This window comes from Dermacentor silvarum, chromosome 1, assembly GCF_013339745.2.
Source record: "Dermacentor silvarum isolate Dsil-2018 chromosome 1, BIME_Dsil_1.4, whole genome shotgun sequence".
NCBI classification, from domain to species: domain Eukaryota; kingdom Metazoa; phylum Arthropoda; class Arachnida; order Ixodida; family Ixodidae; genus Dermacentor; species Dermacentor silvarum.
The window spans coordinates 117633983-117647744 of NC_051154.1; the positions used below are offsets into that span (position 1 = coordinate 117633983).

A 13762-nucleotide genomic window follows, 5' to 3' on the forward strand; every position below is an offset into this window, starting at 1 on the left:
GCCTTGCCAAGGGCCGGCGTTCGGTATCGCTGGCTAAGTTCCCCCGGCGTGAGACGGAAGAAATGCCTGCCACCCTTCCCAACATGCTCCTGTTCTGAGCTCTCTGCTGGCAGCGCGTCTGTTCTCGCGGCGGCCCTTTCGCCTAGTGCGCGGGCAGTTTTGCGTTCCGGCGCCTTTCCATCGGCACGGTTAATGGGGCGCCGGTTATTTACGACCGGATCAGGGTTTCGGCGGCGGGCCCCGCTCGGTGCTGCCGCCGGGAAGCCGGCGTGTTCCTCTTCTCCGCTTCCTATCGCCCTTGTGCGATGACATCATTTCCTCTTCCTAGTTTTGACTGGATCTCTCTCTCTTGCCAACGCTGGCGCGCTCTTGAGCCAGAATGGTCGACGTCGACCGTTATTATGGCGCCGCACTTTTATTTCTGTGGTCTCGCGCACGAAATTGCCTTTGAAACTGTCGTAGTTGGAACTAATAGTACACGTAAGCAGCAAGCTATCGAGATGCACGCCAAAAATAGCCCTCTTTGGCTCTTACGCTACACTATCTCACTTTGCGATGTAAAGCGTTTTCCTATGTCTAGTGTTTACTAATCGAGCCCCTCGGTTTCCCTTCTCTCGTTCATTCGTATAGTGAGTGTCTCGAATCGGGCAGCCTTGATGTCATTAGGGTACATGCGAGAGTTTATTAGCAACGTGCATGCTCCCCCAAGTTCACGTGTTACGCGACGTTATCTTAAAAAAAAAAAAAAAAAAAATGGACGTTCCACATTCGCCTGCCATGACACTGAGTGGCGTTGGCTAACACTCCCAGGCCTAGGTGTATAGTACACATACATACCCAAGATAATGGCCGGACTGGTAGCCGTCGCCGTAGCACAATTGGTAGTGTAACGCACGCGTAATGCGGAGGTTGTGGGTTCGGCTCCATTTTCTACATTTCAGTTTAAACAGCTAATTTCCCCCTATGGCTTTCCTTTGCTTCATATTCTGTTGGCTTTATATGGCTGCTATAGTGTTATTTCTGACTAGTGCACTGCACCTCAATGTTGCTTCGGCAGCGCGGGGTGGCTCCGCTATTCTCAATTGATGGCAAAGACGTTTGGGCAGGAAATTAGCCGTACAAATGTTAAATGCTGTACTAATTATGCAGGCATGTTACTGTTCAAATTAGCGAAATGCAAAAACGCCCGTCTAGCTACTTTCGCGCAGGCTAATAATGCCAAGTAGTGTGAACTAATCCCGAGCCCACCGCTAAAGCGTCCCTCGTAGCCCAGGTGTAGCTTTGGGACGTAGAACTCCACCAATAACTGCATAAAAACACGCAGTTCTCGGCTTCGCGTTTTGTACCTTCGAGGCGCAGATGTCGAGGCTAGACGTCAATCGGGTGGAGTTAGGCTTACGCATTTCGCTGGGATTGCGTTCTGCGTTGAATTCCACGCGAACTTGCCGTTTCGCTGCTCGCGAGCGACACTGACGTGCGACAATCGCTTCAAGTGACGCGAAATCTGCCTGCATGACGGAAGCTCTCAATCTTTTACTCTAGCTTCGGTGCCCGACCGCTGCCGCAGACTTTGGCTGTGCAACCGGTTGCTTTTTGTCAGGTGTTTTCAGCCTATTGCGCTGTCCGATGCACTGCTTCGCAAAAATGGACTGCACCAAGCAAAAAGGAGTAATCGGCTCTGTGCGAGTTTTTCTGCAGCCTTTCTGAGCGTCTTTCTGGAGGCGGCGCAGTTGATTCTTTGCCGCAGGTGCGTGCTCAAGCGTGGTGCGCTTCTGCCCACAAAGCGATATTTCTCCGTTGTCGGCGCTCATTCGCAAACGCTCTTTTGGACAATTGTTACTGAACGCACTTTTGATCGCTATACAATTGTTCATACTGGCATGCTTCACCTTGAGCTCAAGAAATAATTATATAAAAAGAGATATATCCCGTTTCATATACATCGCGTGCAACGCCGTGCAAATACTTTATGCGATGGCTGCGTTCTTACCAACAAATAGATGTTTTTGTCACCAATTATGTGAAACTGTTCTGTCTTTAGATTCAGTATTTAATAAACATATTCTATAAAAAGCAACAAACCCTTGTTATATGGCTGCTAATACGTTGTTCTAGATCATTTTGCTTGTCGTTATGTTCCTTTTCGCGTTTTTTTTTTTAATATTGAGCCCGTCGCAGTAACCTCACGCGTATGGTCATGCGAGCTTGATATTTAGACTACTTGACCAGGGGCTTTATTCACCGGTGCATTCCGCAGTATTATCGTATTCGCTATCTTGTTAGCTCTGATTGGCCCAGAGGGCTGCTACAGCCTATCTGATTGGCCCAAAATGCCGCCATTGCAGAAGTCGACTATATGGCGGAATTCGACGATGTCGAGAAAAGCACCCCGGGAAAGCGCCAACGTTAAAACGCGCGTAGTGATACATTTTGATGACTGAACTTCTTGCGTCGCTTCCACAGCGTTGCACGTTAAGTAGGAAATGCCGGCTGCGATGCATCAGAGGCACGCCCGACATGACTTTGTGCTTGGAAGCTGACGGCAAGCTGCCTCGCATGCGCGTGATTGAAGCGCGGATACATGTGCGAAATAAGGTGACCAAGGATCTTGTCGTCGGGGCCTTGCGCTCGCGAAGCTCCAGTGAACGTCTGCGACTCGTTTCGAAAGGCTCCATTTTCCGCGCATCAATTTTGGCTTGCCTCTTGTTACCTCAAGGACCTCGATGACTTGCGACGAGGAATGTCGCGTCAGCTCGCGAGGTCCCTCGTTTAGCACGGCCTCCTGACGCGGCCGTCGAAGGGCATGCAATTCGAGCCGCTCAGGCGGAGAGTGGGCCGGCGCATCGGTTCGCGTTGTTTTGTCCCATTAGTTCATTGCAAGTTGCTCAGAACAAGAGCCGTATCTGATTAGAGTGAAAGGGCGCAGTGGACTTCCCTCTCTTCTGGTCTCGTGTTCGTGCGTGAGCTCGTTGGAGTCACCGTCGTCGTATTTCGTTATTTGTGAGCCTAATGGGCCGATCTCCGCACCTGCTTGCGTCACCCTCTGCACGACCACCCCGTGCCCGTGGTTGGGGCTTTGATACGAAAAATCCAGAACGAATATTTTCTTCTTCCTACTTGTACGAGTCATTGACGAGGTTCACGTCTTGAAGGACCGCGTCTAATGCACCTGAACATGCTAAGCATATCCCATGTCAGAGATTCGGGTAATGACACATACGAAGTGTTCGTGTCATTGCAGTTCGACAGCACATTAGCAGAAGAGCGCCTCTATTACACTCACGGGCCGGGTAGTTGCCGTTGGCGCGGTTGTGTTAGTTTCGAGGCACGTGCATGCATGCGCCACAAGTGCGCTTGCGCTACGCTGCCGGCGATTCTGGGGAAATGTTTAAAATGGGATAGGCTGTTCTTTCGAGCGGTCCCGAGGAAGAAACGCTCGCCGTCGGTTGCCAGCGGAAAAGTGACTCGGGAACCGAGGCACGCGGGTACACGCCCGCACAGGACCAGTTACTTGCCTCCCCTCCTTTCGCAACGCACGATGGTAAACCGCTCGATCTGTATGCGCCTGCAGTCTTGGATCTCTGTTGCACGAAGCCGCGCATTCGGGAAGCGTACGCGCTCTGCAGTGAATTGATTCACGACATACGTGCGTTTTGGCACTGAAACGGCAACGCTTGTTTTTCATTTAGACTTCTTTTGCACGTTTTCGCGTGTTTTTTTAATTTTATGCTGTTGATTGTGGGCAGTCTGTTGAACGTATATACCACGGCGTGCGACTGCAGGTGTTCGACGAACTTGAAATTCGCGAAATCGAAGCGGCGGGAGGCACCGCGGTCGGTTGGGAAGTTGCCGTGTACTGTATTCCGGCCGTCTCAGCTCGCCCTTTGTGGCCCCTCGCTGGGTAGTCGCGGCCGTGACGTAAGCGTCGCTGGCATGCGCCTCTTCTTCCGGCCATTCTCTAGCGACGGGTGCGACGGCCTACTCACTCCCTCCTCCGCGGAGATGGTATTTCGCCAGGGGATTCCCCTCGGTCAGCGGAAACAGGAAGGGCCGGGGCAGCGCATGCTGTGGGCGCTGCGCATTTCTAATCGCAGCGCACGAACGCTGTGTGTACTTTGTGGGCGCTGCGCCACTCCGAGCGAACCCGTGACTTATGTTACTCGTTGTTCGAACGAGTGGAAGAGCTCTTGTGCTGTTTTGACTTCCATATATGGACCACTACCACCCTACGTTTACGACATATTAACCCTATTACCGTTACCGCACCCATGCCGCCTGCTCATGCGCAACGCGCATTGGCTGGCTGGCGCGCTGCTGGCACCTGGGAAGCGTAGGGAAGGGCGGTAGCGATGCAGCGGTTACGCTGTGCTGAATGAACGCGTTGTTCTACATTGCGAAGACGATGTTTTTTAATTGTACTACGATACTAGGCGCATTGTAGTGTTTTCTTCCTTTGTCGGCAGCAGGTTTTACGCAGTAGCACAGATTGTGTAAACTTCTTTCCGCACAGGATGCCACTACCAGTGCACAGTTCTATTTATTGTGTTGCACCGTGAATCTCGCCCTTATCGGAACACAGTTCCTGTGCCGAGTTGTCGATCCCGGTGATAACGGCGGCGCGAAGGCGCCAGAAAGGAAGGCTTAAAGCAAAATTTAAAACGAGAATATTGATTGGAGTTGAACGTCCTAATTTCACTGGGGGCTATGCCAAACGCCGAAGTGTGCATCTTTATTTGGAGCTGCCTACTTCAGTCTTGACATTCGCAGAACGTTTGCAGGCCGTTTGTCTGACTCGGCAATCATTATTTGTGCCCTCATTTTTCGTTGGTGACTTCTAACGCAAATTTAGCCCATTGAATGTTCTGCAGTAGATCGAGTGCACCTGGGCATGGCCGCCGTCAGGCGCAGGTGTGTGGTGCCATCGCACATGAGCGCTTCAGTAGACGCTACGTCAAGGCTCGGCGCCCCGCGACAGCGGCGCCCGTTCGTTGTTCGGTCCGTTCTTGAGCTTGCGCAGGCCGCTGCCGGCCCATGGAGAGACTCCTACTGGGCTTCCGACTTCGAACCGCCTCGCGCCGAGATCGATTGCGTCTGGCGTATCTTGCGCGAAAGCACGTCGGACCAGCAAGGCACACGCCTACGAGCGTGCTCGCGACCACCGTCCGTGCAACTCTGTCGCGGCTGTGGGAGTTCCTGGCCTTGCGGGAGTTGCCGTCGTGCCGGGACTCGTTCGACAATTTTTCCAAACCTGCGACTGTCGTTTTGCTTTTACGTGCGCGTGGTCGTTGCACGCCGGCACGCGTTTGTGGGCATTGTGTGCGCCGAGCAACGTCGAGTTTCGAAAACCTAGTATCGATCCATTACCGCGCTTGGCGTCACACAAGACAGACAGTGGACGCGGCAGAGCAACGCGTCGTCTCTCGTGCGGCGCTAAACGCAGTAATGGCTGCGTCGACAGAGCCCCCCCTTCCCGCCATAATAATAATCGCGCCGAAGGGACCCCCCTCCCCCCCGCCCCCCCTCTTTTTGTCGCAGTCCACCCTTAGCGTGGGTATGTATAGCCACCACAGCGTGGGACAAAGGGCGCCGTGGCCATCGCGCCGGCCAGACGCAACATGCTCCACCGTTCAGTGAGCGCCGGCAGCGAATGGCTGTGTTGGGCTTGCGACCGATTTCCGGAGCACAGGGCCCTTCCGGGCTCCTCCGAGGACTCGGAAACTTCGATTTTCCTGCCTGGCGCCGTTGCTGTTTTTCCTCCGGGGCAACCGCTGCCAATCCCCCGCGGAGTCCCTTGGCGCGCCTCATTAAAGCCCGCGCATGCGCCCTGCAAATAAAATGGCCCGTCAGATTTTTTTTTTCTTTTGCCTCGCTGGCCTTGAACGTGCACCAGGTGCCGTGCACTGCGGCAGGAAACTTGTCACGTTAAAACAACGTTACTTGGCGCAGGAAATGCCCAAGTTTGTTCAAAGCGTGAATCCTTGCTCTGAAGCTTTGCTTAACACGTTAATCTTCAACTTCCGCATGTTCGAGGTTGGGGCACACACAGCTGGAACGCATGGTCATCGAAAGGTTTTCCCGTTGGGGGAGCATCTCTAATAAAACTGGAAGCTTGTACTAGCAAATGGTGTGTGTTGGCTAAGGGTTAGAATTTGCACTTTTTGTGAAAAATGGTAGCAGCTGGCATTCATTTTTCTATCGCGAAATTTCCAATTTTCGTTTTGTTCTTGAGACATTTTATGTAGAAAATTGCCGTTTATATAAATGGGGAACCATGGAAAAAAAATTGGAATGAAGCCATGCATTTACACAGCTTGCGCAAGGCATTCGAAACATTTTATAAAGCTCCAACTTGGAAGAATTCTTTGACATAGAAGGTGGGTTGTGCAAGCACTTTATTAGGTGATTAGATTTAAATTTTTATAGTACTAAACTTTCAAGGCAAAAATTCTGTTTTTCTAATTGCCTCAAAATTGGTCGTTTACACAGGCTTGAATACAACAATATCAGATAGTATACCTGTGTCAAACCAATACCAACAACTGTGCTTCAGTTTCATTCACACAATTGCATAGCTTGTCCTAAATGAGGTACTCAATATATTAGTGGCAGCTTGGGTGGACTATGTGGTTAATGCTAATCTCTAGTTTCATCATTAAGTGGGCTCATGTTTCATTCTTCCTTCATTTTGAGGTCGGCTGTGCAAGTTTATGTGAGAGCGTTTCTGGGATTGGATAATCTTTTGTGGCAGATCGTTATGAGTAGTTAATCTGTGGAGTTCATGTCAAGTTAAGGTAAAATAGTCTTTAGAGCACTATTTGCAAATGGGCTTGCACTTTTTAGATATTTGTGGGATAAAAAAAAGGGATGTTTACCCATAATCTTAAAGCTTCTTGGGATTCAAATGTTGCACCATTAAGCATGGGTGTTGGGAGCATGTCTACAGTGTGTCTACCATCAGGGAAAACCTAGAATACCTGGAATTTTTAGGGAATTAGTAAAAAAAAAATTAGGGAAAATACCGGGAATTTTGCTCTGCTTCTTTTGAATGAGAGAAATAAGTATCTAAAGTAGTTATGCCACAGCTATACTGTTTCATACTTAGCAGGCGACGCTGCGGAAGCTGTGCGAGTAATTTGGTCTAGAAGTCACTGCACATTTCCCAGTGCAATGGCTATGGATCTGCAAATGTTTCTATGGAATAACTACTTCATATATTGCAACTACAGCTTATGGATGTAAGGTTATGCGAAATCTTGGATTATTTGTGTACTTTTGTGCTTCCAGTATGTAAAACAGTCCTTGAGGTTTCTTTTTATTTTTTGATATGCGACATACTATATTTTTTTTTGCCACAAATGTTAGTGGAAGTCTCTCCAGCCTTTGTAGCATTGTCTGCTATGTGGGAAATAGAGCACAATATGCCAGAAGGAAGTGAAGTTTTCAATTGAACCTACAGTCTGCAAATATGATGTATTTTGCCGGTTTTGTGAGTCTGAGCCTGGCTGAGGGATTGGCATATCGTGAAACACACAATCGAGTTAAATGTGACAGAGCATCCCACCTGATTTACAGCTTAGTGGCAGTAGTAATTGAAAATTATGGGCTGGTATAGTAATTTGGCAAGGTATAAGCCACAATTTTTTTTTCTTCCTTGCACTTGGACCTCTAGTGTCACAGACTGTCGGGGATTTTTTATAAAAACAGTCAGGTAAAACCTGGATAAATCAAGGACTTCGAGACTGCCAACATAGTAGACATCCTGTGTTTAAACATATTACAAGCCAAAAGTGAATTTAGCTATTGCAGCAACAGGCCATTGGTACAGCGGTTCACAACCTTTCGAATATCATGGACCCCTTGACTTCTTCATTGGTGGCCCAAGGGCCCTCATAAAGATATTTATCAATTTAGAGATTTGAAAACAAAAGGTACACATGCACACGCATAGGCATAAAATTATTGTCTATACAATTGTGATGTGTATGTCACACCTGAGGCTTGTACGATCATGTTTTAGGTGTGCTGAATTTCACTTGCAGTCCAGTTTACAATCAATTGGAAAAGTGAAGTTGACTTCCTGAGACTAGGTATTAAGGTAAAGGATCATTGGGGACAGTTTGAGTCGCTAGTCTTGTTACACGTAAACTTCAAAGTTTGCGCTCAGCCATGTAGGGTTTGGGTACTGTGGTCTTAGTCAGCCGTTGCACAGAGGCTCAGCACTCTTGTCTATGCGGCTGGTGCATCTTGAAAACGAGTAGCTGGCATATGCTACCGAGGCGTTGCACAGAGGTAAAGCGGGTGCACGCCGTCGTCCATACCTTCTCAATGAGAGTTGCTTGCTATGTGAGGAGTATGAGGTCGAGAAGTTGGAAGAATAGAACAGGGGTTTAATTATTTACATAGAATTAAGGAAAACTTATTTACAGGTTAAGGCAAAGTTATTCTTGCAGGATTAGCAAACACAGTGCATGCTACATCGTAGCATGCAGCTGCATTGTTCTGGGAGCATACTACATTCTGTCTGAGCACACAAGATGGCTCTTAAAAACCCTCTGTCTTCCCTAGATCACTTGCTGGTGAAACAGGTCTTGCCATCATCGATCAATTCGGGGGTCTGTAGCTGTCGCAAAACACTGAGGAGGAGAACGTCCACACAAAGCACACGTGCCGCCCCTAAGATGATCATGGAGAGAAGCAAGTACACATTGTCCGAGTGAATGACAGGGAGAAGTGAACACAACACAAGCTACCCAGAAGGAAAGCCGTTCCCTAAAGTGCCCTACCACTCCTTGACTGGATGAATAGGTTGGCATGAAGCACAACACGGGTTGTAGACAATTGGCGGCCTCTTGGATGAATGCGGTTGGCTTGGGCAGCTTGCTGAATACGCACGTAATGAGCTCGGAAGGATGGATATGCGACATTTGCGTCTTCTGCAGCTTTGGCCAAAGTTTCGAGCTGTTCATGCAATCATTTGTCGATATCAAACATTGAAACGGCATCGTTTTGTGCTACATTGGCGTCGCGCATTGTCATTCTAAACTGAGGCAGCGGAGGCCAGCTGAGACAAGCAATGGACATGTCACCACTTCATCAAACATAACGATGCCTACGAGAGCACAGTGAAAATGATTTATAAAACAGAATGAAGTTTGTGATTATGGCAAATGTGACCATCAAATTTAGAAGTTAACACTCAAGGAACTTGGCAAAATTAAATCTTGAAACTGGAGAGATTCAGCTTAAGCAAATGTTCAGCCTGTTCATCGTAGGAAATATGGATTGCTATAAATTGTCCTACACATGAGAAAGTTAAGCTGTGTGTTTTTCTGGGCATATACTTGATAGACTTTCTCGTTTGTAAGTGCAGCAAAGTAATAAAGTATGAAGTTTGGCTAATTGTTTTTGCTAACTATCTAATAGGATGCCTATGTCACTGTCAGCTTTAATTCTTGCTGTTTTCGTGTCATCCATGCTGGTGTTAGTGTGGACATAGTGAAAGTAGTATGTTTGCAGTAACGAATTATTTTGCCTTTGATTTAGCTCATTATAATATTTCATGTACAAAAGAGTTAAAAACAGTAGAAAGATGAAATCATGTGGATTCACACTAGAGGTATTGTAGGCTGTAGGAGACCGCATGCCTGTCTAACATTTGTGGATTACCAGAAAAATACTGGGATCTTCTATATAGCCAGGATATATTTGGAAATTAGCATCAGAAGGGTAGTGAGGGTTGCTGGCCAAATTGAAGCCCTGAGAGGACAGCTTTTGCCTAATTTTGCCTTCTGAGATACAAATTTACATCAACCATGCGGTAGAGAATTTTTTCGATAGGTTGTGTCCGTGAACACATTTTGTTGCATTACTTCTATTAAATAATACTTAAAGTTGCCTTAGAGGCCTGTCAGAAGGGTAGTTTACTGTTTTCATAAAAATTTGTTTTCTTAATTTTTTTTTCAAAAGAGCATTTTGCTTTTTACGAGAAAATGACATCGCTGATTTCAATCTGGCAATTTCTAATTGCAGTTACATCAAATAACGTGCACAATGTTTAGTTGCTTGCTGTGCTATTAATGCTGATTTTATGTGTACCACGATCTTAGGCAAACATCTATCTATGTTTGTCCTGTTTTTCCCACATGCATCCACATCCCGACTATAATTTATGCAACTAATGTGAAAAAAAAACAAAAACAATTGCTTCATTTTGGACCATTTAGAAGAATGGAATGTTTAGCAAGGGGAAATGTAAAGTGTAAATTTTGCATTTGAACTTGGGTCTCCTGTGTCTGGAAGGTTAGTTCCTTGCTTAGCCAGTGGGTCATCACACCAGCAGCACTTCACAATGCAGATAGTAACATTTATGTAACATGCCTCAAATTGGCAGCAGTGCCCAGACATTTCAACTGGTGTATACAAGTGCCCTTCCTGTCTAAAATGTTCTTGCAAGAAAAGAAAAAGAAAATAAAGTGTGCTTCCTGAAGAGAAAAGGTGGAAGAATTAGCAGGGAGCAATGCAGTGTTGTAAAAGGTGAAAGTAAGCATAGATGAATGCTATGACCACAACCATGCAATGAAAAAAAAAAGGGAAAAAATTCAATGATAAATCCGCACTTGGTCGGAGATATCAAAATGAGTGGCCGCTGCTGGTAGAGACATTGGCAGCTTTTGGAACAGATTTTTTTGTTCTTTGCCACTGACATTTCATGTTTATGGACACAGTAAAGCACAGCACGCAGTTCATGCTCTAGCTGTGTGTTGAACACAAGGGTATTAACGGAACATATTTGGCTTGGCTGAAAAGTGCTAAAAATGTTACGAGATGCTGCTGTCCATTTTTTATCTCTGTGCTTAGCGGAAGTTACATTTTGATGGCCTACTCCCGGCTTAGAGTTCTTCATTCGTATTTGTGCTGTGGTTTAATTACTGAGTGAAGCAAGACATCAACGCTAAGTGACCATATTTCATTACACTTCTTAACAAGAACTCATCTTGTCAAAGGACCACATTAAAGAAGCGTTGTCTTTGCAAGGCTAAAAAAGAAAAAAAAAAAAAAACGGGAATGCTAGCTGCATGGTAAATAAATTTTCGCATTGGTAACCTTTTCCAAAACAGATAGCTGTAATTTTCTGTGACCATGTGGATATGTGTTAGTAGTATCTGTTAAAGTTATGTTGCTCTTATTAAGTATGTCATTCTTTGAAAGCAGTCATCCAGTGAGGTGTTTTCGGCTTAGGCAGCTTTATCTGCAGCTCTGCAGTTTCTTGTAGATCCACTTAGAGGATCTGACACTACAGCACTGCAGCAGGTGCGAGGCCAATGTCATGCTGGTACTGAAGCAATTTGACAGCAAAGGGATGATGATAGGTCTTTTTTGGTCTTTCTTTGATGTGACACAGGCCATTTATGCATTTGTTTGAAAGGGCTCCTTTTTGGCATTGGTTCTCATTGGTGGCAAAACAGTAAATATACGAAAACTTAGGGACCAGTTCTATAACTATAAAGTTAGTTGTGGCTTTGTCTGAGGCTCTGCCAGACACCAGGTTAGAATATTCATGTTAGAATTTGGCACATCTACTGGTAACCTGCATGACTTGAAAACCTCATTAGACTTGCATGTTTCAAGAATCCACAGTGTACAGGAATTGACCTTGCATTTACAATCCTTTCAGTGACATTATTATCAATTTAACTCAAATACAAGTGTCCAAGAGACAAAATTGCCTGGAGCTTCTGGTTCTGCGGGCCTGCATTAAATTTTTCTAGATGAAGCACTCTTATGGGATGGCATAAAAATGAGCTGTTTATGCAGAACTCTAGGAAGTGTGGTGATGCAAGACTGAATAGCAAGTTGCATAAGGAAGGTAGCTTCTTTGCGTGCTTTTTTTGTTTTTTTTTTGCCTGGTCCTGTGACAATGGGTGAAGTGTAGATATCGGATGACGGAAATGTGGCATCAAAATGTTGAAACTGCTGTCCAGATAGTTGAGCTCTATACACACAGAAACAAGTTTGGTTTACTGGACAAAGCTGTGTAGGTTAAAATAACCGTACATATTTTGTTTTATAGTGGGCAGAATGAAAAGGAAATGGCATGCCTTTTTGTTTTGTTTTAGTGCAGGCCCATAGCCGCAGAACATTTTTTACATAAGCACCATTCGCAGTTGGCTAGGACAGTCATCTGTCATGGCCAACTGATAGACGCTGATTGATATCGTGAGTGGTGGGTGCTTGAATATCATTTAGTGAGGAAACGGTTGTTTATAAGAAAAGATTTGTGAATACTGGCACAGATCTTTTAAAATGTAATAATGATTTCCTATTGCATCTTTCTATTCTATCTACTGTCTTGGTATATGCTGTAAATATTAACACCTTTCAACAGTTACTATTCTAATATGCCACAGAATTCTTCAGTAAATTTTTAGATTTCAAGATAATTTCAGTCTGTTATTGATTTCTGCTTCTGTCTACATGTTCAGTTAATTTTATTCTTGAATCTTATTTCTTGAAGTTGTGGTAAAAGTAGCTAGAGGTGATTCTTAGAGCTTTTGTTACCAGATTCTTACCGGCTTCACTGCTAGATTCTGATGGCTTTTTTGGTTTTCTACTTGAACTATGCAGAGAAGGAGCGGCAACGAATCATCATCCGGATAGCGGACGTGAACGATGAGCCTCCCTACTTTATCAACCGGCCGATTCCGATGCAGGCTGTTGTACAGTTGAATGCCCCGGCCGGCACTCCTGTCTTCAAGTTGCAGGCCAGGGATCCGGACACGGACCACAATATTCGCTACTCTATTGTGCGCGACAGGAGTAAGTCCCTTTGCATTTCGCACTTGTGCTTGAATGGACCATACTGTTCAGAAGCATATGCTAAACATGTTTTGTCCCGCATTCCCCATTATATTTTGAAGGGCGCAAGACATCTTGATTGTTGACTTTTCTGTTTTGTAGGTTAAATTGAGCATTCTTACATTATGGCTGGATTATATTTTAATAAACTTTTTCTGGGCCTTTAAAGTTTAAAGGTCTCATCTCACATTTTATCTTCAAGGCCCTAAAAGACCTCCTGGGTGCATGTGATCGAAGTAAGCAGATATGGGTATTGGTAACTGCAACATTATTTACTGTTGATGCTTTTGTTTTATATCTTGAAACTGTTGATAAGCCTTTCATTTTTGTTGTGGTGCAGGTGGCAACAGGTTTGACGTGGATCCGCACTCGGGTGAGGTGGTGACACTGGGCAATGCACCGTTCATGCTGGACAAGGAGTACGTGCTATATGTCAAGGCTGAAGATCTGAATGGCCAGGTTGGAGACAGACAGCACCAGTCAACACGGGAAGAACGCCTCTCAGTGGTTGGTGGCAAGCGCCAACCTCAGTTTTATGTGCCCTTCTATGAAGCTGTGATACCGGAGAATCAAAAGAAAGACTCTGAGTGAGTTTCCAGACAACTTTCCAAACCGTGATTGCTGAACTTGTTATTACATTATCAAGACACTGGCAATTCTTGGCTGTACTGTATTGCTGGATCAAGTATTTTACTCTGCCGCAGTGACATCACCAGACTACGTCACGCATACACTGAGGAGTGGGGAATTTCGTTGTCAAGCTGTAAACCATTGTTAACAATGGTTTTCTGTTTGAAAGGATCAGTTCCACATCAATTTAAACATATGTCATTTGATATGGAAGTACCACAAGCTTCTTTTAATCACTCCATATTACTTGCTCTTATGCCTGATGGCGCACTTGCAC

At 45.7% G+C, this 13762-nt stretch overlaps 1 protein-coding gene across 9 annotated transcripts in view; it reads left to right on the forward strand.

Moving 5' to 3' along the window:
- The window catches only part of LOC119435666 (neural-cadherin), a 259627-nt gene that overhangs the window by 28193 nt on the left and 217672 nt on the right, over window positions 1-13762 (forward strand). For all 9 annotated transcript variants that reach the window (XR_005188868.2, XM_037702430.2, XM_037702441.2 and 6 more), the window contains exons 3-4: window positions 12625-12816; window positions 13196-13442. Coding sequence is in view for 8 of the 9 variants with exons in the window: in XM_037702430.2 (XP_037558358.1) it covers window positions 12625-12816; window positions 13196-13442 (439 nt within the window). In the remaining variant the exon portion in view is untranslated. The remainder of the gene's footprint in view (window positions 1-12624; window positions 12817-13195; window positions 13443-13762) is intronic.